This window comes from Saccopteryx leptura, chromosome 2 (genome assembly GCF_036850995.1).
Source record: "Saccopteryx leptura isolate mSacLep1 chromosome 2, mSacLep1_pri_phased_curated, whole genome shotgun sequence".
Taxonomy (NCBI): Eukaryota; Metazoa; Chordata; class Mammalia; order Chiroptera; family Emballonuridae; genus Saccopteryx; species Saccopteryx leptura.
The window spans coordinates 325,162,348-325,186,505 of NC_089504.1; the positions used below are offsets into that span (position 1 = coordinate 325,162,348).

Below are 24,158 nucleotides of genomic sequence, written 5' to 3' on the forward strand. Positions count from 1 at the left end.
ACATATGATTCTAGTCATTATATAAAATTTCTAGATTAGACAAATCCATAGAGACAGAAAGTGGTCTAATGGTTGCCATAAGCTAGGGGGAGAGAGAATGGAGAGTGACTGCTAATGAGTATGAAGTTTCTTTTTGGGATAAAAACGTTCTGGAATTAGATAGTGGTGAAGATTATACTGAATTTCACAATTTTAAAGGGTGAATTTTAAGGAATGTGCATTATATCTCAATAAAGTTATTTTAAAAATTCTAATGGCATATATTTTTAACAGTCTATTCTTGCTTTACTTCACAAATACAAATAAATGTTCACTTTATAATGTTTTATACCGTTATTTTTGTTTGTTTTAGTGAGAGAGGAAGAGAGGGTGAGAAAGAGTGGGACAGTTAGGGACAGACAGGAAGAGAGAGAGATGAGAAGCATCAACTCATAGTTGCGGCGCCTTAGTTGTTCATTGATTGCTTCTCATATGTGCCTTGACCGGGGCCTCCAGCCGATCAATGATCCCTTGTTCAAGGCAGCCACCTTTGGGCGCAATCCAGCAACCATGGGGCCATGTTTAAGCTAGGGACCTCAGGGTTTTGAACCTGAGTCTTTAGCATCTCAGGCCGACCCTCTATCTACTGCACCACTGCCTGGTCAGGCTATACAGATTTTTGATAAAAGATTTAATTCTCTTTAATGGTTTGCTTTAATTTCAGAAATTAATTTTATTAGGTGATTAACTAAGCCCAGAAGGGCATGATACCTCATTCATGACCTTTAATCCTAAGCAGGCAGCAGGACCTGTGGTGGCACAGTGTGATAAAGTGTCGACCTGGAATGCTGAGATCACCGGTTTGAAGCCCTAGGCTTGCCTGGTTGAGGCACATATGGGAATTCAGCTTCCTGCTCCTCCCCCTTCCCCCCACCCTCTCTCTCCTCTCTAAAATGAATAAAGTTTTAAATAAAACCAAAAACTGTTTCTTTTTTAAAAAAGTCCTAAGCAGGCAAATGTTATAATAAGAGGACATCATTTATCCCCTAAATATGAAAGGATGATATAACCTTAGTTGATCATTGTCCATCTGTATTTCTTAGAATAGTGGTTTTCAACGTTTTTACACTTGGGGACCAGTGAAAATAGGAGATTTATTTTGGGGACTACTAAGGTAGAAATCTCTTTGAGCATAAGCAAATTTGACTAAGATCATTGGGTCTATAATCTTCATATAGCATCAGAGTGGTTAACTCATGGATTGGCATGAAATTTGTGGTGGACTGGTCCACAGACTGACGATTGAAAAACACTGTTCTAGGATATGCATTTATTTCCTTTTTAATAATATCATTGTGGTATAATTGACATTCATTAAAATGTATATGTGTAGGCCCTGGCCGGTTGGCTCAGCGGTAGAGCATCGGCCTGGTGTGCGGGGGACCCGGGTTCGATTCCCGGCCAGGGCACATAGGAGAAGCGCCCATTTGCTTCTCCACCCCCCACCCCCTCCTTCCTCTCTGTCTCTCTCTTCCCCTCCCGCAGCCAAGGCTCCATTGGAGCAAAGATGGCCCGGGCGCTGGGGATGGCTCCTTGGCCTCTGCCCCAGGCGCTAGAGTGGCTCTGGTCGCAGCAAAGCGACGCCCCGGAGGGGCAGAGCATCGCCCCCTGGTGGGCAGAGCGTCGCCCCTGGTGGGCGTGCCAGGTGGATCCCGGTCAGGCGCATGCGGGAGTCTGTCTGACTGTCTCTCCCCATTTCCAGCTTCAGAAAAAGAAAAAGAAAAAGAAAAAAAAAAATGTATATGTGTAAAGTGTACATTTTGCTAGGTTTGGAGATATATACATATATATATGTATATGTGTATACACACACACACACGTTATCACAAAATAATAAACATATCCATAAGTCCAGTTTTATATATTGGAATTTAACTGTGATCCTAGTTTTCAATAGCATTCTCTACCAACTTACATAACACTCTGGCTTCAGGAAGCCAGTAATTAAAAGTAACAATTTTTTGAGTCCTATACACAAACATATTACTTAAATTTTTTTTCATTTTTTTTTAATATAATTTCATTAGTTTCCTAGAGATGCTGTATCAAAAGTAACATGAACTAGATAGCTTAAAACAAAGATTTATTTTTTTAAATCTCTACAAATTTATTATCTCACAATTCTGGAGGTTAGAAGTCCAAAATTAACCTACCTGTGGTGGTGCAGTGGATAAAGCATTGACCTAGAATGCTGAGGTTGCTGGTTTGAAATCCTGGGCTTGCCCAGTCAAAGCACATATGAGAAGTAACTACTACAAGTTGATGCTTCCCATTCCCCCATCCCCCTTTCTTTCTCCTCTTTCTAAAATAAATCAAATCTTAAAAAAAAAAGTTCAAAATTAAGATGGTAGTAGGGCCTTGCTCCCTCTGAAACCTATAGGGAAGAATCCTTTCTTCTTCCCAACTTCTGAGGGTAACCATCAATCCTTGGTGCTCCTTGGTTTACAGCTGCATTGCTCCAGTCTGCCTATGTCATTACATGGCTTTCTTCCAATTATATCTGTCTTATCTTATAATCAGTCATATTGGATTAGAGCCCATTCTAATGACCTCATCTTAAATTGATTACATTCACAAAGACCCTGTTCCAAATAAGGTTACATTTATAGGTACTGGAATTAGGGCTTAAACATCTTCTAGGGGTACATGATTCAACCTGTATCAGATGGTCAGAGCCCTTCAGTAATATATATTCCCCCTAAGGGAATTGGCTGCAGGATGCAGGAAGGCAGACAGTGGAACCCACTGGGCCTTCAGAGGGATGGAGTGTCTCTTCTGTCTATCATCTCTCTTTCCAAATAAGGTTACATTCACAGGTACCAGAGGTTAGGATTTCAACATACCTTACATAGGAATGTAGTTCAACCCATAACAGCAGTATTTCAAGCATACATATAATATGTACCTCCACCCAGCTTTATTATTTTTTTAACATTGTATTTGTCCCAGATTTTGTATTTAAAGAAATATAACACTATAGCCAAGTCAAGGTTTTCTCTTTGTATCAGTCCATAGTCCCATCCCAATTCTCTTTAGAGATTATCATTCTCATGACTTTGATGGTGTTTCACCTCTCAAGCAGGGTTTTATAAATCTGCAATATTTATGATATTTCTGTATCTCCTTAAACATATTTTTATTTTTTTTGACAGAGACAGAGAAAGAGAGAGACAGAGAAAGGAACAGATAGGGACAAAGAGACAGGAAGGCAGAGAGATGAGAAGCGTCAGTTCTTTGTTGTGGCTCCTTAGTTGTTCATTGGTTGTTTTCTAATATGTGCCGTGACCGGGAGGCTACAGCAGAGCAAGTGACCTCTTGCTCAAGTCAGTGACGTTGAGCTTCAAGCCAGCAACCTTGGGCTTCAAGCCAGCGACCTTTGGGCTTCAAGCCAGCAACCTTTGGGCTCAAGCCAGCAACTATAGGATCATGTCTATGATCCCATGCTCAAGCTGGTGACCCCGCAGTCAGGCTGTTGAACCCACACTCAAGCCGACAACCTCAGGGCTCAAACCTGGGTCCTCTGCGTCTCACTCTGATGCTCTATCCACTGCACCACCGCCTGGTCAAGCTCCTTAAACATATCCACAACTGTTTTGCAGATTTTAAACTTTTTGAATAAATGATATATTATACAGACTATTTTGCAATTGGCCTTTTCCTTGAATATTTTTGGTATTTATACATCTTGAAACTCTTAGTTCCTTTATTCTGTTATATAGTATTTTGTTGTGTGTATGTTTATTTGTATCTCACTTTACCTATTTGCTTGTTTGTAGACATCTTTTTTCCTCCTAAATTCTGCTATTATAGATGATACTCCAGTGAACACTGTTCATGGATGAGCACATGTATGCGAGTTTCTCAGTGGTAGAAGTGGAGTTACCTAGACCTTGAATTTCTAACATACATCTTCACCTTTACTAGATTTTGGCAAGTGATTCTGTAAAGTGGTGGCAGTAATTCATACTCTCATTAACAATGTATATGTTTCAGTTTCTCCACATTATTCCTAACTCTTTGTATTGTCACTCCTAAACATTTTTGCAAATTTAGTAGGTTTGAGAAGATACTACATTGTTGTTTTCATTTGTATTGCTAGGGTTTTTTGAGAAATAAATTATGTGTTTATGAAGTGCTTGGAACTAGTTATCACTCAATAATTGTTACCTTTCTCTTTCCTCCCTACTTATGCCAGGGCATATTTAATCTATGATAAGATTAATATATTTTTCCTTTCTCCAAGACATTTTTAGTCTTTTTGCAAGTGAATCCGGAAGCTATGTTTCACGGGAAGAAATGGAAAGAATGCTCCATGTGGTGGATGGTAAAGTCCCAGACACACTCAGGAAGTGTTTCTCAGAGGTATATTTAAAGATTTACATTTTATCCCTACCTGTTGACAAAGTGTTGGCTCTTAGTTGTATATTGAGTTTAGCTATGATGAATGGATGCTTATGTACAGCATATTCTTGACATTTTTGAATTTAACATTTGATGTTTCAACTATGTTTTATACTCAAAGGTCCGTGACACTTACTATTGTTACATTGCTGAATTTGAAACTTTCCAGTTCTACTGTAAAGGCAGCTGTCCACATTTACAGTATAATGAAACATACTTCCATACTCTCACACCAACACACATATATTAGACATTCAAGTGGAGTTGTCAGCTATGCTTTTGACATAATAAGTTGGAGTTCAGGGGAAAGGGTTTGTTGGCTTACAGATAGAATACAGATCGGAAGACTGAGTCCTGTATTCCAATGTTAGAGGTTTGCAAGATGAAGAAGAATCCAAAACAGGAGCCTAAGGAAGAGCCTGTGAGGAGAAACAAAAGTGAATAGCATCCTGGAAGCCAAGTGATAAAAATGTTTTAAGAGGAAGGAATGTTTAACAATGTCAAATAAACTGAAAGGTCAAGTCATTTGATCTCTGATCACTGGGAAATGACCATTAAGTTTGGCAATGTGGAGTGTTGGTCATTGGTGTGGGTCCTAGAGAGTTAAAAAATCACTGGTAATAAAAACTCAACAATGTAAATGGTCTAATTTTAACTGATGTAGTTACCTGCTGTAATTTCTTAGTCATATGTCTAATTGTATCCAACAATTTAGCTTTTCAAATTACCATGTTTCAATATCAGTTTAATAAGCTTATTTGGACCTCCCATAACAATGCTTTGTAGTGTTTTTTGTACTCTTAAAAATAAACCCAAAACTATAAAAAGAAGCACTTTAGGCCCTGGCCGGTTGGCTCAGCAGTAGAGCGTCGGCCTGGCGTGCGGGGGACCTGGGTTCGATTCCTAGCCAGGGCACATAGGAGAAGCACCCATTTGCTTCTCCACCCCCCCCCCCTCCTTCCTCTGTCTCTCTCTTCCCCTCCCGCAGCCAAGGCTCCATTGGAGCAAAGATGGCCCAGGCACTGGGGATGGCTCCTTGGCCTCTGCCCCAGGCGCTAGAGTGGCTCTGGTCGCGGCAGAGCGACGCCCAGGAGGGGCAGAGCATCGCCCCCTGGTGGGCAGAGCGTCGCCCCTGGTGGGCATGCCGGGTGGATCCCGGTTGGGTGCATGCGGGAGTCTGTCTGACTGTCTCTCCCCGTTTCCAGCTTCAGAAATAAAGAAAAGAAAAAAAGTTTAAAAAAAGAAGCACTTTAGCTATAACATAGGGACCACGCATCTAGATTTAAGTGACATGAAATGGGTCTCTGCTTTTTCTGTGTTGGCTTTATTAGCCTTGACAGATGTATTATAAAGAAAATCCACATAGGAGTTGTATCATTTTTTTCTACCTTAATATTTTTTTGATAGTTGATTTTTAAAGTAGAAATTCATGTTTTATATTGTTCTTTAAAGATGTATCTGTTTTGGGTTCCAGGCAGATTTAATTGACTTTTATAACATTGGAAATTTTTTTCTAGATTACTCTAATAACAGTTTATAAAAGGCTACATCTTTTGCTTCCTTTTTTAGAAAAGATTCATGAAAAACATATAAAGTCAGATTTGACAGATGGGATTTTGGTGCTACCAGGTATATGGAGTAATCCTGTTGGGGAGGTGTATGTCAGAGGTTAGTTTATATTTCACTGAGTTGGACAGGCAGTGCAGTATATGGCTTAGGCACAGAAACTTTGGAACCTGTTCTACCTGGGTTCAGTCTTATCCCTTGCCGCTGTATAATCTTGGACAGATTACATAAATTTTTGGTGCCTCAGTTTTCTCATGTGTAAGATGGGGATGATACTCCTATCGAGGGTTGCTTTAAAGATTAAATTAATATAAAATGTTTAGAATCAGGGAATTGTATGTATTAACTATATGTGAAGGTGGTAGAAGTACCTATTATAATTGGCAGCTTTTTTCTTTCTTAGGGTACATAAAGAGCATCTCATAACAACATCTGAGCTGCCAGTTGTTATTGAAGGATATTGATTTTAAGACTTCTTCCGATGTCAGAGATGTTGACGTGTAAAAATGAGCATCAGCTTGTGGACTTTATACTGCTAACACTCTTTCTAGACTAAACATGGGGTAGAGAAAAATATGGTTATGATCCCAAATGTCTAAACATTTTGACAGTGTCTTCACATGTCCCTGAATGGGCAGATCTGAATGTCATATTCTTCCATTCAGAAAAACAACTGTCATTGTTGTCTTTTTTATTTTTTATTTTTTTTATTTTTGTATATTTCTGAAGTTGGAAACGTGGAGGCAGTCAGACTGACTCCCTCATGTGCCCGACCGGGATCCACCCGGCATGCCCACCAGGGGGCGATGCTCTGCCCATCTGGGGCTTTGCTCTGCCGTAGCCAGAGCCATTCTAGCGCCTGAGACAGAGGCCACAGAGCCATCCTCAGCTCCCGGGCAAACTTTGCTCCAATGGAGCCTTGGCTGCGGGAGGGGAAGAGAGAGAGAGAGAGGAAGGAATGGGGGAGGGGTGGAGAAGCAGATGGGCGCTTCTCCTATGTGCCCTGGCCGGGAATCGAACCTGGGACTCCTGCGCGCCAGGCCGACGCTCTACCACTGAGCCAACCGGCCAGGGCCTGTCATTGTTGTCTTGGGTGTTTGGGTCGTACTATTGAATGTTTGAAAACTACTAGGCTAAGCATTAGTAAGATATTATTAAACAATGTAGAAATTATTTCTACCATATCTCTTTTTGGATTAGAGCTGTTAGGCTCCAGAATGCCATTCTTCATTGTATTTTCGTGTGAGTTCTGTCTCCCTTTTTCTCATAGCAACATCTCGCCCTCACTCAACCTAGGTCCTTTTGCCTCCCAAAGAGATTGACTTGCATGGCCATGTGATGTTCTTTTTCAGCCTGGATACTATTTTTCTCCAGAGATTTAGTAAGACAAAGAAAGATTTAGCAAGGAAAGAAAGCAAAGAAATAGAAATCTACTTGTTTCCTTTTGTATTCTAGTTGGCTTACAAATACATATTTTTATTGATGCCTTCTGATTCAGGACTTTTGGATAGTTTTCATTTATTTTTATTAAAAAAATTTTTGCCTGACCTGTGGTGGCGCAGTGGATAAAGTGTTGACCTGGAAATGCTGAGGTCACCGTTTGAAACCCTGGGCTTGCCTGATCAAGGCATATATGGGAGTTGATGCTTCCAGCTCCTCCCCCCTTCTGTCTCTCCTCTGTCTCTCCCTTTCCTCTCTAAAATGAATAAAAATAAAAAAGAATTAAAAAAAATTTTTTTTTATGATTTTATTTATTTTAGGGGGAAGAGAGGGGGAGAGAGAGAGAGAGGGAGAAAGGAAAGGAGAGGAGAGAGTAGGAGGAAGGAGCAGGAAGCATCAACTCCCATATGTGCCTTGACCAGGCAAGCCCCAGATTTCAAACCAGCAACCTCAGTGTTCCAGGTCAACACTTTATCCAATGTGCCACCACAGGTCAGGCATAGTTTTTAATTGCCAATGAGATTTTAAAGAACACTTAAATTTCATACATATTTAATTAAAATATGCTGATTCTGACAGGTTGAGGTATTAAAGAAAAGGGATAAGGCAAGTGAAAAATTGGGTTTATTAAATATTAAAAGAAATGCGTTTACTGATTTCAGAATATACAGTGTGTCCATAAAGTCATGGTGCACTTTTGACCGGTCACAAGAAAGCAACAAAAGACAATAGAAATGTGAAATCTACACCAAATAAAAGGAAAACTTGCCCAGTTTCATACCTATTCAGTGCAGTTAGATGTGGGCTCACACACAGATTTTTTTAGGGCTCCTTAGGTAGCTATCCCGTATAGCCTCTACAGACTCGTCACTGACTGATGGCCTACCAGAACGGGGTTTCCCCACCAAACCGCCGGTTTCCTTCAACTGCTTATCCCACCGAATAATGTTATTCCTATGTGGTGGCGCTTTGTTATAAACGCACCGATATTCACGTTGCACTTTGGTCACGGATTCGAATTTAGTGAGCCACAAAACACACTGAACTTTCCTCTGTACCGTCCACATCTCGACTGGCATGGCCATGGGCTGCTCCGCTGTATACACTGTGTTACGTCATCATCTGCGCATGTGCATATGCTGCCACATCATCCTACAGAAACTGGGAGGGTTTTCCTTTTATTTGGTGTAGATTTCACATTTCTGTTGTCTTTTATTGCTTTCCTGTGACCGGTCAAAAGTGCACCATGACTTTACGGACACACTGTACTTTAGCAAATAAAATGTGGCTTATTAGTAGCAATGTACTGCTTTAATGAATTGATGAAATAAGTTGCAATTAGCATATAGATTTCATGCAAATGGAAGTTCTGAAGTACAATTTTTTTGAAACTAGGTTGATTTCCAAGATTACAGCCATTAGTATTATTTAGATAATTCTTCCTTTGTAGGTAAATGTCAACTAATTGCAAATTTCAAGTTTTAAATGTTCCAAGTACAATACTTTAAATTTTGATTAAACAAATGTTTTCTTAATTTTAGGGTGAAAAGGTAAACTATGAAAAATTTAGAAATTGGCTTTTTCTAAACAAAGAAGCGTTTACCTTCTCTCGTTGGCTACTCTCTGGAGGTGTTTATGTGACCCTCACTGATGATAGTGATACTCCCACTTTCTACCAAACTTTGGCTGGAGTCACACATTGTAAGTAATCAACATTTCATTGTTTTTGGTTCACTTTTTAATACAGTGCCTGGTAAAATATGATAATATGCCTGAAAAGAAATTTATTGTCAGTAGTTTTTTCTTTTAGAGCTGAATAAAATGAAATGCTGTAGCATTAAATACTTAGCTGAAAAGGAAAACTCTTTGTTTTGTCTACTCACTGAATACTTTGTACTCCAAATGTGTGGGTTTTCCCCCACACCAAGCAATTCTCCAATGCTTTGCAGACACCAGGTGGGTGTCCTACAATTCATTTGTTTTGACACTATCTACCTAGGGTTAGCATAGACCCCACAGGTTTAGGGCTCAGTCCCACATGACGGCCCCTTCATCCTCCATTTCAGATACCAAGTCCAGGTTGTCACCGTGCTTCTACCAACCAGCTGTAAATTCCTTGGGTTTGATAATTAGCTAGAACAGCTCAGGGAACAGTTATGTTTACTGACTTCTTATTATAATGCACGCTATGAACAGCCAGATGAAGAGATACATACGGCAGGATCTAGAAGGCAGCTTCTGTTTCTTTAGAGCTGGTATATGCCCATCCTGCTGGCATGTGGATATCTTCATCAGTCTTGAAGCTCTCTGAACCACATACTTTGGGGATTTTTATGGAGGCTTCAACACGTAGGCATGATGAATTATTAACTCAATTTCCAACTATTTTTCTATCCATTTCATTTGTTGTTACCATAAGTTCTGCCTGATAAATTCTGGCATGATTAGGCAATGAACTTCATTCTACTAGTTTTTAGTGCTATTGAACATTCAGTTTTCTTAAAACTCTTCTCTGGCTTTTGAAGCATTGTATGTAGTTTCCTAGTTTTATATTATTTGAGTTTCTTTTATTGCTCTCCTTTTGCTGTCTACATTCAAAATGTGAGTTATTTATCCTTCAGCTCTATTTTATTCTTGACAGCGTGCGTGCTTTGCTTCATTATAGCCATTTCCTTCATATTTTTGTAGGTGATAACCTAGATGAAGTTTTTTGGTCTTGAGGTATTTCTCACAGTGTATTCTTGTAAATTAATGCGTCCTAGATATATAAAATCTTATTCTCATATATAAAACCGAATTCATCTTTCCTTGGTTTAACCCATCTAAAGGTAAAAAAAGCAAACAACTTGTTCTTTATATCTTTTCTATTTTGGTTAATAGAATTTGCAATTCCAGTAATTCAGTTGGAGATTATCTTTGACTTTTCCTTATCAAACTTCACATGAGATCCTATCAATCTTAACTCAGTCATATTTCTTTCTCTTTTTTTAAAAAAATTTTATTTATCAATTTCAGTGAGAGAGGAAAGGGGAGAGAGAGACAGAAACATCGATCTTTTCCTGTACATGCCCTGATCGGGGAGTGAACCAGCAACCTCTTGCACTTTGGGATGATGCTCTAACCAAACCAAGCTATCTGGCCAGGGCAACTTAGTTATAGTTATTGAGTCAATCTTTCTTGCTGACATTATTGTAATAGTTTTCCTTATTTCCTGAATACATGTTAATAATAGGAAAGAATTAAGGACAGTTTTATATTTTAGTTTACATTTTAGAAATTCATTTCCTTTCTCAGAAACGTTTAATCATTCTTAATTTTCTGTAGAACAAAGTTTAAACTCCTTAGTTTTGTTAGCTCTAAAGTCTCTTAGTTTCCTAGTCTTCAATTTCCAAACCCATTTTTCTTCATGTGTGGTTTCTCCTTAAACTGCAGAGCCCTGGTCAATGTTTCATAACTATATCATGAATTTTTATAGCTATCCTGTATATCATCCCTTCTAATATTCCTTCATTTAAAAATGCCTCTGTCTTTCAGCTCTTGACAGTTGAAATACTAATTTGTCATCAAAACTCAGATTCTGCCTCTTTTGTCTTGCCTTCTCCATTTTTTTTCCATTCAGTTTTCCTTTTCATTTGCATTCCTGCATACTTGACTTTTTTTTTTTTTAACGATAGAGAGAAAGAGAGACAGGAAGGGAGAGAGACAAGAGGCATCAATTCTTCGTTGCAGCACCTTAGTTGTTCATTTATTACTTATCATATCTGCCTTGACTGGGAGGCTCTAGCTGAGCCAGTGACCCCTTGCTAAAGCCAGTGACCTTTGGGCTCAAGTCAGCGACCATGGGGTCATGTCAATGATCTCATGCTCAAGCTGTTGAGCTTCTGCTCAAGCAAATGACCTCAAGGTTTTGAACCTGGGACCGCAGAGTCCCAGGTTGACACTCTATACACTGTACCACCACCTGTCAGGTCTGTACACTTTACATTTTAAAAAAGCAATTAAGATGCTTTTTGCCTTACCTGAGAGTCTTACTGGAAATGGCTTTGTTTCTCCTCAGAAGTTTTAAGTCCCTTGAGTACAGTGCTCATGTCCTACTCATCTTTGAGTTTTTCTTAATGCATTGGACTAACTGCGTGTTATTGTACTTAACTGTGTTGAAAAAATTGCAGCCACCAAAAGTATACATTCTAAATACTGATAAAATTTTTGATTTGCCCAGCAGTGAGCAGAAGATATATGTTGTTTTAGGATTATAGGACTAACTATATACCAAAAAGAAGGACCTAGGTAAAGTATATTTGAATAAGCTTTAACAACTTCATAATATGTGAGAGTTTATATAAAGACATACTATGTTATAGGGGGAAATAAATTATGATATTTATAAATTTAAGGAACTTCTGAAGGTCACAAAGTGGTTCTAAGACCTTCCTTCTACAACTTTTGGTTAATTAAATAGTGATAGATACAGAAAACTGATTAGCGTTATATTAAGGCACAGGAAGGGTCAGCTCTTACCTGACACTGTGTACTCGTATTGATCAATGTCATTCCATTAAATTTAATTTCTAAAGTAAAAAAGAATCTGGATTCTGAGGTAATTAGTGTAGTAGTTTTGGTTTATTTTAGGGCCAGAAGTCATTTTGATTATTGTCCTTTTTATGTCCAATTCAACTTTATTTTGCTCTATTTTAGCATTATCTCAACTAAAATATGTTTATTGTTATATTCCCTTGCCACATTTTAGTTTGCAATTTTAAAACTTTCTTTGAATAAGAAAAAAGTACATTAGTGATTCTTAGACCATAAGCCGCTAGTAAGTCTACATGTCCCTCCTTCCTTATCCTCTTATCTGGTTGTAAATGATGTAAGGCTTACTGCTATTTTAAGTACCTCTCAGAAGGTCATTGCTTTTGAAAATATTGCTTCCTTAAAAACGTTGAAGAATTGTGTGACTGTTTGAAAACATTTGGAGATTTTGCTCGGCTTTTTTTAAAAATGATTATCTAATGCTGGTATTAAAGAACTATTTCTGCAGCTGGAGTCTCTGGTAAGGTGGGACTTGATTAGGATTGCCTAAAGTGCAGAATGTTGAGAATATGGTATGCTGCTGTTGTGAACAGAAGCTATTATACCTATAGATAGGTGATAAATTCATTACTACTTAGCTTACAAAGTATAAGTTTGTTATTGATTTATGAATTGAAAATAGATCAAGTACTACAATATTACCTCTTTAAGTGAAAATAAGGTTAGTTACTGTCTCTTCAGAAATTCAGCTTTCAATTTGTTTAAAATGTTTGAGTAATAATAATACAATACAGTACATATAATTAGCATAGCAGTTTTTGGCATATATTTGATTAATAAATTGCAGTCTATAACCCAAAAATGAACAAGTCACATACTCTTAAAAGGGAGTTCTTAAGTATGGTTTTAATTGGTAACCATGACCAATCTGATATTTTTTTCTTTTAAATATGTTTAACTCATCTTTCCATATTTCTATATCAGTAAACAAATTGTATTTTTTAAGGAGATTAATAAACTAGTCTTCAAAGGTAAAAAATTTGGGACTTAACTGGTGTGATTTCTCTGTGTACTAAGTTAGTATATTATGTAAACATCAATTAATCAGAAATGCTGAGCATCCATTACACAGGATGGAGTTGAAAGTAGGTTTACAGTTCATATGGAAAATAATACAGTAATTAATAAATAGTAATACAAGAATAAACTGTTTTGCACACTCACAACTGTAAACCTATTTTTGCCCCACTCTGTATACTCAGTACCTAGAAGTATAAAAATAAGAACATACTGTAGTCCCCCCCTTATCTGTAGGGAATGCATCTAAGAACCCCAGTGGATTCCCACACTCAAGCTTGTGACCCTACACTGAAGCTGGTGAGCCCACACTCAAGCTGGCAACTTTGGGTTTTTGAACCTTAGACCTCAGTATCCCAGACTGACGCTCCATCTACTGCACCACAACTGGTCAGGCTTGGATCACTTTTGAATATTTTTTTCATAATTTTTTTAAAATTTATTGATATTAGAGAGAGAGGCAGGAGGAGAAAGAGAGAGAGAGAGAGAGACAAACATTGATTTGCTGTTCCGCTCATCCATGCATTCACTGGCTGATTCCTGAATATGCCATGACCCGGATCAAATGTGCAACATTGGCATATCAGGATGACGTTCCAACCAACTGATCCATCTGGCTAGGGCCATAATTTTTTTTTCTTTTCTTTTTTGAATGTTAGAGTTTGTGCATGTTGTATGGCTAATTGGATTCTGTAGTTTTCCTCCAAGGAAGACAACACAGGGTGTTTTATTTTGATAAGCAGTTATTTAACTTGGATCAGCTTGATATTTCAAGAATTGTTTTTCAAGCTCTGTTGGGGCAAGTCTGGAGTAATCTTTAGAGTTCATTTATTCTCTACTATTAATTATGACCCTCTTTAGTCTATGAATGCTTCTAGTGTTCAATAAGGCATCTCCTCTCTGACTGGTCAGGACTTAAGCATCTCCTAGCCTAGCCTCAATGAATTTCACTTTGTGCATATAGAGCTTAGTATTCTGCCAACTCAACAAGATTGCTGTGTAAATTTCTGGAACTCTTTCTTTGCATAACTCTTTCTTCTCTAGCACTGTACCCTGAAAATTTCAGCTACCTTAGCCTCCCTGAACTACAACTTCTTAATTCAGTGAAATCTCACTGCCTTCCTCATACCTTGCCAAGGTCTGGAAAGTGACTGTAGGAAGAAAACCAGGGAAAGGGAAGGGCTCATCTTGTTTGCTTTCTAAATCTTACTTTAGTACCTTGAAGGGGGGGAGGGGAGCACATATAAAATGTAACCATGGTTAGAGCTTATCTGTGATTCTTTAAAAGATACCTTCTGATAAGTGAGGAAAGAAAAAATGTTTATGTTTTCATGATGCTCCTATTACTTGTCATATTGTAAATCCTAATTCCTTTATTGTTTATTGACTTTGTTACTTATATCTTTTATCATATATTTTCCATTTATTGAATAAGTATTGAATTTTTAAGCAGTTACCATATTGACAGGATGAATCAGACATAAATTTTGTTCTTAGAGTGTTTACAGTATAACTAGGAGAGAATATGTATGTATCTTCAAACCTGAGATAAAAATTGAAAATTATGTAAGTACAGATAAAAACGATGTGGAAAGCCAAAAAGAAATGTCTCAGTTCTTTATTTTACATATTGGATTTAAGCAGTCTACGTAATGGGAAGTTGCAAATATATATATATATATATATATTTATTTAAGTGAGAGGAGGGAGACACAGAGACAGACTCCCGCATGTGCACTATCCGAGATCAACCCAGCAACCCCTGTCTGGGGCTGATGCTCTGCCCATCTGGGGCCATGCTCGACAGAGCCATCCTCAGTGCTGGGGCTGATGTGCTCAAATCATCAAACCAGAGCTGCTGGAGGAAAAGGGGGGGGGACAGCGAGGGACGAGGAGAAGCAGAAGGTCGCCTCTTCTGTGTGCCTGACTGGAAATTGAACCTGAGACTTCCACACAGGGTCTCAACATTCTACTGCTGAACCAACTGGCCAGGGCCTATTTTTTAATTTTAAAGCCTCTTTTATGTTAATTTGAATTTACTTTTCATGCCATTTTAGATATAATGTATTTGTGTTTCAGAGTGTTGTTTTTGATAATGTTTATTTTTAACAATTGAATTGAGAAATTAGAATATATCCTTAGAAGTTATATTGTTAGGATAACTAACTGTGCAGAAGAGAAAGCTAAGAAGTTTTATAATCTTGTTTGATTTAACTCTTAGTGGAGGAATCAGACATCATTGATCTGGAGAAACGTTATTGGTTGCTGAAGGCTCAATCCCGGACTGGACGATTTGATTTAGAGACATTTGGCCCATTGGTTTCACCACCTATTCATCCATCTCTTAGTGAAGGTAGGAGTCATTCTATTTTCTAGAAATATTCTTTGGTAAACAGGCCTGAGACTATCTCTCATGCCTACCCAGTGCATCTTTTTTTTTTTTTTTTTAATTTATTCATTTTTAGAGAGGAGAGAGAGAGGGTGAGAGACAGAGAGAGAGAGAGAGAGAGAGAGAAGAGAGAGACAGAGAGAAAGAAGGGGGAGGAGCTGGAAGCATCAACTCCCATATGTGCCTTGACCAGGCAAACCCAGGGTTTCGAACCGGCGACCTCAGCATTTCCAGGTCGACGCTTTATCCACTGCGCCACCACAGGTCAGGCCTACCCAGTGCATCTTAACTATGAAAGGCTATAATGTTACAGGTTTGCAAATTTGCAAATAGCAGAGTTTAGTGGGGGTAAAAACTAAAATGGGAATTATGATTATAGTTTTGAACTTGCTTAAATTACTTTAGCTCTCTTCACCTGAATATCCTCATATATAAAATAAGTTTGACCAAGTCAGTGGTTATGAAGCTATACTCCAATGACGTACCTCAGCAGCTGGTGCAAAGATTGGAGTGGTGGCCACTGAATGGGCAGTGCTTCAGGTTTTTACACATAACTTCACCTCTTCATTTTGAGTGTCTCTACTTTTTTTGCTTTCACATAAGAAATTTCCAGTGTTATGTTCATCACCACCATCCCCAAATTAAGAAACCACTGGACTTGACCGTCTCTGAGATCCTCACTGGCTTTAAACTTTTCATTGCTATGACTTTAAAAAAATAGGAATACAAAGAATAATTGTGGGTAATATTACAAAAATGTATTTAGAATCTAAATACTTGAATTTGACTTCTTGTTTTGACCCTTTTAACTTCTCTTTCTTTTGGCAACCCCCTTCTGAGTTTTAATTTTGTACTCTTTAAACTGAGGGCATGGAATTAGATTCTTGGAATATATAATGGGTATTTTCCACATTCCTAGAGTACTTCAAAAGTACTTGTTAGGGGAGTCAGAAAAGATAAGGCTCTGGGCTTTCACATACTTTAACAGTGCATTTGTATTTTTACCTTTTTAAAATTGGAGATTTATAAATCATTTTATTTGAAGATAAAATCATTTTATTTCCTTTTTTTGTTTGTCACAGAGACAGAGAGAGGGACAGATAGGGACAGACAGACAGGAAGGGAGAGAGATGAGAAGCATTAATTCTTCATTGTGGCACCTTAGTTGTTCATTGATTGCTTTCTTATATTTGCCTTGACTGGGGGGCTAGCTACATCAAACCAAATAACCCCTTGCTCAAGCCAGCGACCTTGGGCTAAAAGCTGGTGATCCTTGCTCAAACCAGATGAGCCCACGCTCAAGCTGGTGACCTCGGGGTTTCAAACCTGGGTGCTCTGTGTCCCAGTCCAATGCTCTATCCACTGTGCCCACTACCTGGTGGTTAGGCATTTTTCTATTTTTTACAAAATATTTGAAAGCCAGAGGATTGAATTAAAAATCCCCCTTTTATCTGAAATTTAAAATATTTATTTATAAAGTATTAAGTAGTTATAGTTTTACCACAAGAAAATTTTTTTCTGAAACAATGGGAACTACTGATAAAATCTTTAAAAAAAAACCCAAATGTGTGGCCAGTTTATGAGAGACATGCCTTCTTTTATAAACATTAGGAAGTTTGGTTGCTGTGGTTTATGGTGTCTTTTCCTATTTTACAGGTTTGTTTAATGCTTTTGATGAAAATCGTGATAATCACATAGATTTTAAGGAGATATCCTGTGGGTTGTCAGCCTGTTGCAGGGGACCCCTGGCTGAAAGACAAAAATGTAAGTGATATTAAACATTGTCACAAGATTTGCAAAGTATACATTGAAAAAATTAGCATTCATTTATGTAAAATCATCTGTGGATTAAGTCATGAATTTCCATCACTTTGTCAGATTGACATTAGCAATCTCATGTTGAGGTTTTACTGGTGCTAGTCTAAAAATTCAATCATCTATTCTTTTTCACTGTGGAGTCGTTTTGTATCTTTGAATTTGTATCTGATGAATTTACAGTTTATGATAAATAAAATATATAAGCCATAATATATTTGAAAATGTTAAGCATTCAGAAAATATATGCTGGTAGTCCATATAGAGAATTCAGTGCATTGCATAATTTGAAGTACAGCTCATTTTCTGTGACTTGTATATATTATTATTTTATTAGCAAAGTGAAATTTATGATCAAAACATAATTTTATTAAATAGTAAAATGGTCTTTTAAATCTAGTTAAAATGTTTTAGTATAATTTATAAGCATATTACATTATTAAATCTTAACCATATTTGAGAAAAAGCAGCAGTTTACATTTAGTTGTTATCTAGTTTTGATATGTTTACTAAAGTTACTATCTTTGTGTATTTCTAAAATACAGCTCATAAATATTGCCTGTTTTGAGTGTGCATTTTGAATATATTGACCTTTAGTAATATTATACTAAAATGATGTACTCAATTTAGTAGCATGATTATTATGGAGGTGTATGAAATAGGTTATTATTAAATCTTAAAAGTTCATCTTTTTTCCATGATGATATACCATTAATTCAAACTGGATTTATGATGGATTATATGCTCCCATTAAAGTTATAATATTAAATAAGGAGGCTGAAATTTTTGCTTCTCACTCAATTATTGACTTAAAAATTTTTTTTAATCTTTTTTAATGATGTACTAATGGAAGTTAACAAACTAGAGTGATTTATTTGGCGTTAATTGGCAAAGTGCTTGTATTTCTAATTCTTAGTACGTTGTGTATAAACTTCATTGGAGAGTTGGAATTGTTCTTTGGCAAAACATTGAGTGTGTCACCTGACCAAGATGGTGGTACAGTGGATAGAGTGTCAATCTGGGATGCTGAGGACCCAGGTTCGAAACCCTGAGGTCTCCAGCTTGAGCACAGGCTCACCAGCTTGAGCATGAGGTCATCGACATGACCCCCTGGTTGCTAGTTTGAGCAAGGGGTCACTGACTCTGCTGGAGCCTCCCCGTTAAGGCATTTATGAGAAGCAATCAGTAAACAACTAAGAGTGCCACAACTACAAGTTGATGCTTCTCATCTCTGTTCCTTCCTATCTGTTCTTCTGTCTCTCTCACTAAAAAATAAAAAAAATAATAAAAAAAAAATTTGAGTGTGCAATGGAGAGGCAAAATAGAAGCAGGCTATTTTAATACCAGCTTGTTACTGATTCTTAATGTAGATGTATGTCAGCATTAAAGAATCAACTCTTGGCCCTGGCCGGTTGGTCAGTGGTAGAGCATTGGCCTGGCATGCAGGAGTCCTGGGTTCAATTCCCGGCCAGGGCACACAGGAGAAGCGCCCATTTGCTTCTCCACCCCTCCCCCTCTCCTTCCTCTCTGTCTCTCTCTTCCCCTCCCGCAGCCAAGGCTCCATTGGAGCAAAGATGGCCCGGGTGCTGAGGATGGCTCTGTGGCCTCTGCCTCAGACGCTAGAATGGCTCTGGTTGCAACAGAGCGATGCCCCAGATGGGCAGAGCATCGCCCCTGGTGGGCATGCCGGGTGGATCCCGGTCGGGCGCATGCGGGAGTCTGTCTGACTGCCTTCCGTTTTCCAACTTCAGAAAAAAAAGGAAAAAAAAAGAATCAACTCTTCAGTTATCAGTTTGAAATATTAGAAATTAATTAAGGACTTGAACCTCAAAACCTGTGAGGTATTGTAATATTTATTGGCCCCTATTTTTGTTTTTTATTTTGTTTTCAAGGAATTTAACTCTGATTTTGGGGAAAGATAGGGCTCCTCAGCCTGGATAATAATTTTTAAAAATATTTTATTTATTCATTTTTTTGGTGGGGGGAAAGGAGGGAGGAGCATGAAGCATCAACTCCGATATGTGCCTGATCAGGCAAGCCCAGGGCCCCAAACTGGTGTCAGTGGTCCAGGTCTATTCTCCATCAATTGCGCCACCACAGGGCAGGTTAGATAATAATTTTGAGAGAGACAGAGATTTGTGAAGTGTGTGCAGTTAGTCCTATATGTTCAAAGGACTCTAATATATTTCTATGTCTGCTACAGATGAGAACTTAATTCAGAATGTACTTGCTTGAGAAACAATAATTTTACTAGGGCAGCTTCTAGTAAAATGTATTATATTCAGAATATAAAAGTAATTTCCCTCTATAAGAGTTTCTTTTTTTTTTTTTTAAGTTTGCTTCAAGGTATTTGATGTTGACCGTGATGGAGTTCTCTCTAGGGTTGAACTGAGAGACATGGTAGTTGCACTTTTAGAGGTCTGGAAGGACAATCGAACTGATGATATCCCAGTAAGTTCAGCTTTTAAACATCTTGTTGCATATAAACTTCCAATAGGAAAATGGAGTAAAGAATTTTTTAAAAATTGAGAGAGTGAAAAGGATTTGTTACTACTGCTAGTTGCTATATTATGCTACTCAAAATAGTTACAGCTGAAGATGCAAAATTGGGTAGAGAATTGGTTTAAGAGAATTTAATAAACTGAACTGAACTTATTGTATAAATTAAGAATGAAACTACAGGATGATTGCCTTAATTTTTTAATAAATAATAATCTATTTATGGTGCCCTGGCTGGACAGCTTGGTTGGTATAGAGCCCTGGTTGGCAAACTGCGGTTCACAAGCCACATGCGACTCTTTGGCCCCTTGAGTGTGGCTCTTCCACAAAATACCATACCATGTGTGGGCGCTACCTCGATAAAGGATGTACCTACCTATATAGTTTAAGTTTAAAAAATTTGGCTGTCAAAAGAAATTTCAGTCGTTGTACTATTGATATTTGGCTCTGTTGATTAATGAGTTTGCCGACCACTGGTGTTAGAGCATCATCCCGAAGTACAGAGGTTGCTGCTTTGATCCCTGGTCAGGGCACATACAAGAATAGGTTTATGTTCCTGTCTTTCTGTCCATCTCTCTCTCTCTCTTTCTGTCTCTCTTCCTTTCTCACTAAAATCAATAAAAAATTTTTAAGAGAATAAATAAAAATTTTTAAAGAGAAAAATTTTAAAGAATATGTTTTTACATAGCCAAAAATTTTTAATAAGAAAAAACACTTGATCAAAATATAGTATACTTTGTTCTTGGCCGGGCAGCTCAGTTTATTAGTGTTGTCCTGATACACAAAGGTTGTAGGTTCAGTTCCAAGTCAGGGCAGATATAGGAACACATCAATGTTTCTGTCTCTCTCTCTCTCTCTCTCTCTCTCTCTCTCTCCATTCCTCTCTCTCTAAAAATAATAAATTTAAAAAATATATAGTAGCCCTGGCTGGTTGGCTCAGCAGTAGAGCGTCGGCCCGGCATGTGGAAGTCCTGGTTCGATTCCCGGCCAGGGCACACAGGAGAAGTGCCTATCTGCTTCTTCACCCTTCCCCCTCTCCTCTCTCTCTCTTTCTTTCCCACCCGCAGCCAAGGCTCCATTGGAGCATAGTTGACCTGGGCACTGAGGATGGCTCCATGGTCTCTGCCTCAGGCGCTAGAATGGCTCTGGTTGCAATGGATCAATGGCCCAAATGGGCAGAGCATCGCCCCCTAGTGGGCATGCCAGGTGGATCTCGGTCAGGCGCACGTGGGAGTCTGTCTTTCTGTCTTTCTGCCTCTCCGCTTCTCACGTCAAGGGGGGTAAATCTCTCTCTCTCTCTCTCTCTCTTTATATATATATAGTATATATATATATAGTAGTATATATATAGTATACTTTGGCCACTGAATAATAAAAATATCTACTCTTTTATAATTGCTCCTTTGAATTTCTGTTTTTAAAGGAATTACATACGGGCCTATCTGACATTGTAGAAGGAATATTGAATATACATGACACCACAAAGGTGAGTCTAGCTAGAACTAATTTATTCTTTTCTAAAACTACTGTTGACTTAGGGAGGAGGGAGGAAAGGGGGCGGTGGCAGCGGTGGCAGTTCTCACTGTATCCGGGCTTCACGCTGCATGCACTCGAAGTGGGGGTCGGGCGGGGAAGAAAAAATAATACTGTGTACTCTTAAATTGGGACTTATAGCATATATCATAATAATTGAATCTGTTGTGCATCCCCACCAAGTGCTTCTCTGGATCTGTGATTATAGTACCTCCAAGTTGTCTCTAAAGGTAGTCCATTCCAGATTTAAAACAACTCTGTTGTTTTATATATAAAAAACATTTATTATAAGCTTAGGCATTTTATAAAAATTGAGTAGCGACAGCTCTTGTCATCTCTAGTTTATAATCATTATTTCTCCCATGTTAATAAGATATGGTAAAGCTAATCTTACATTGAACAGAAGTCACCCAAAAAAGAATATATATACTGTATGATTCCATTTATTTGAAATTCAGTAACAGAGGCAAAACTAATGAATGATAATAGGCATTAGAATAATGATTTTTGGCCTGACCAGGCGGTGGTGCAGTGGATAAAACGTCGGACTGGGATGCGGAAGGACCGGGTTCGAGACACCGAGGTCGCCAGCTTGAGCGCAGACTCATCTGGTTTGAGCAAAAGCTCACCATCTTGGACCCAAGGTCGCTGGCTCGAGCAAGGGGTTACTGGTCTGCTGAAGGCCTGCGGTCAAGGCACATATGAGAAAGCAATCAATAAACAACTGAGGTGTCACCACGAAAAACTGATGATTGATGCTTCTCATCTCTCTCCGTTCCTGTCTGTCTGTCCGTGTCTATCCCTCTCTCTGACTCTCTCTCTCTGTCCCTGTTAAAAATATAAAAATAAAGGAGGAGAATAATGATTTTTAGGCATGGGTGGATTACCTGGGAAGGACATAAAGATATCTGGGATAAAGGAAATTAATTATTTTTTTTGTGTGTGACAGAGACAGAGTCAGAGAGAGGGACAGATAGGGACAGACAGATAGGAAGAGAGAGAGATGAGAAACATCAATTCTTTGTTGTGGCTCCTTAGATGTTCATTGATTGATTTCTCATATGTGCCTTGACCGGGGGGCTACTGCACACCGAGTGACTCCTTGCTCGAGCCAGCGACCTTGGACTCAAGCTGGTGAACCTTGCTCAATCCAGATGAACCTGCGCTCAAGCTGGCGACCTTGGGGTCTCGAACCTGGGTCCTCCACATCCCAGTCCGATGCTCTATCCACTGCGCCACCGCCTGGACAGGCTAATTTTTTATATTAATCTGGGTAATACATATAATCCTAAGAGTTTTTTGAAATTAGTAATGGTAAGTTCTCCTGAGTTCTTTAATATGGGCTAGAATAAGCATGTATTTTACAAAGAATAAGTCCTTGAATTTTTTAATTTGACAACATTTATTAGTAATTCTATTATAATAGGTTCACTCCTATGTCTTGCATTCCTGTGATTTCTGTGTGCCCCTATGAAATTAAAAATAATTTACATATTGTTAGGCATATTTGAGTTAATTTGAATCTTTCCTGTCAAACATTGACATGTACCAAGTAACAGATTGGTTACAAAGGTTTAGAAAAAATTAGCAAAATCCAGAAGGAATCATCATAACCTTATTAACTGATGCTAAATAGAAACAATATAAATGAATTTTAGCCTGACCTATGATGGCGCAGTGGATAAAGCATTGACCTGGAATGGTGAGGTCGCCAGTTCAAAGCCCTTGGCTTTTCGGGTCAAGGCATATATGGGAGTTGATGCTTCCTGCTCCTATCCCCTTCTCTCACTTTCTTTCTCTCTCTCTCCTTTCTAAAATGAATAAATATAATCTAAAAAAATAATGAATTTTTGCCTGACCAGGCGGTGGCGCAGTGGATAGAGCGTCGGACTGGGATGCAGAGGACCCAGGTTCGAGACCCCGAGGTCGCGAGCTTGAGTGCAGGCTCATCTGGTTTGAGCAAAAGCTCACCAGCTTGAACCCAACCAAGGTCACTGGCTCCAGCAAGGGGTTACTTGGTCTGCTGAAGGCCCACGGTCAAGGCACATATGAGAAAGCAATCAATGAACAACTAAGGTGTTGCAACGTGCAATGGAAAACTAATGATTGATGCTTCTCATCTCTCTCCATTCCTGTCTGTCTGTCCCTGTCTATCCCTCTCTCTGACTCACTCCCTGTCTCTGTAAAATAAAAAAATAAAAATAAAAAAATAAAAAAAATAAAAATAAAAAAAAATAATGAATTTTACAGGGCTTGAGCTTTTGTATTTCAGGCATCCTTCTGCCTCATTCACCTCTCTTTGCCATAACTATGGTATCTACTTCTACTTGGAATGTAGGAGAAAAGAAATGTGGGAAATTTTATTAGAAAATGTCTTATATAGACATAAAAGTTCGAATACCTTTTTTCTGAGTGTTTAATAAATGTGTGGGGATTATTTCTATTTTTATGTAAGATGGCGTGGCTACTTCTTGCTCTGCTGTGAACATTAAAAAGATAATTTAGTTCCTTCATTTACATATAACCATGATAAATAACCAGTTAACAGTTTAGAATAGAACTTGGACCTTTAACCAGGGCTATTTACCATATTCACTTGTGACTAGATTGTGCCAATATTACCCATTATTTTGTACCTTTAGATTAGTATTAGTATACTTAATAGAATTTGTATGCTGAAAGCCAACAATTATAATCATAGTGCTTTAAAATCTTTCCTTATTATATATGGTTACTATATAGTGAAAAGAGAATATGCCAATATCATTAATAAAAGCTAAAAACATTATTCATCTAGTATTATTAGGTTATTGTTGAATATATGAAGTAAGAAATATTTGGTTATATTTTTTTCTGACAGGAAAAAGTA

At 38.2% G+C, this 24,158-nt stretch overlaps 1 protein-coding gene across 4 annotated transcripts in view; it reads left to right on the forward strand.

Moving 5' to 3' along the window:
- The window catches only part of USP32 (ubiquitin specific peptidase 32), a 178,963-nt gene that overhangs the window by 58,317 nt on the left and 96,488 nt on the right, over positions 1-24,158 (forward strand). For all 4 annotated transcript variants that reach the window (XM_066363173.1, XM_066363174.1, XM_066363175.1 and 1 more), the window contains exons 4-9: positions 4,283-4,401; positions 8,988-9,147; positions 15,275-15,406; positions 17,099-17,206; positions 19,593-19,708; positions 21,180-21,242. In XM_066363173.1, the coding sequence (XP_066219270.1) occupies positions 4,283-4,401; positions 8,988-9,147; positions 15,275-15,406; positions 17,099-17,206; positions 19,593-19,708; positions 21,180-21,242 (698 nt within the window). The remainder of the gene's footprint in view (positions 1-4,282; positions 4,402-8,987; positions 9,148-15,274; positions 15,407-17,098; positions 17,207-19,592; positions 19,709-21,179; positions 21,243-24,158) is intronic.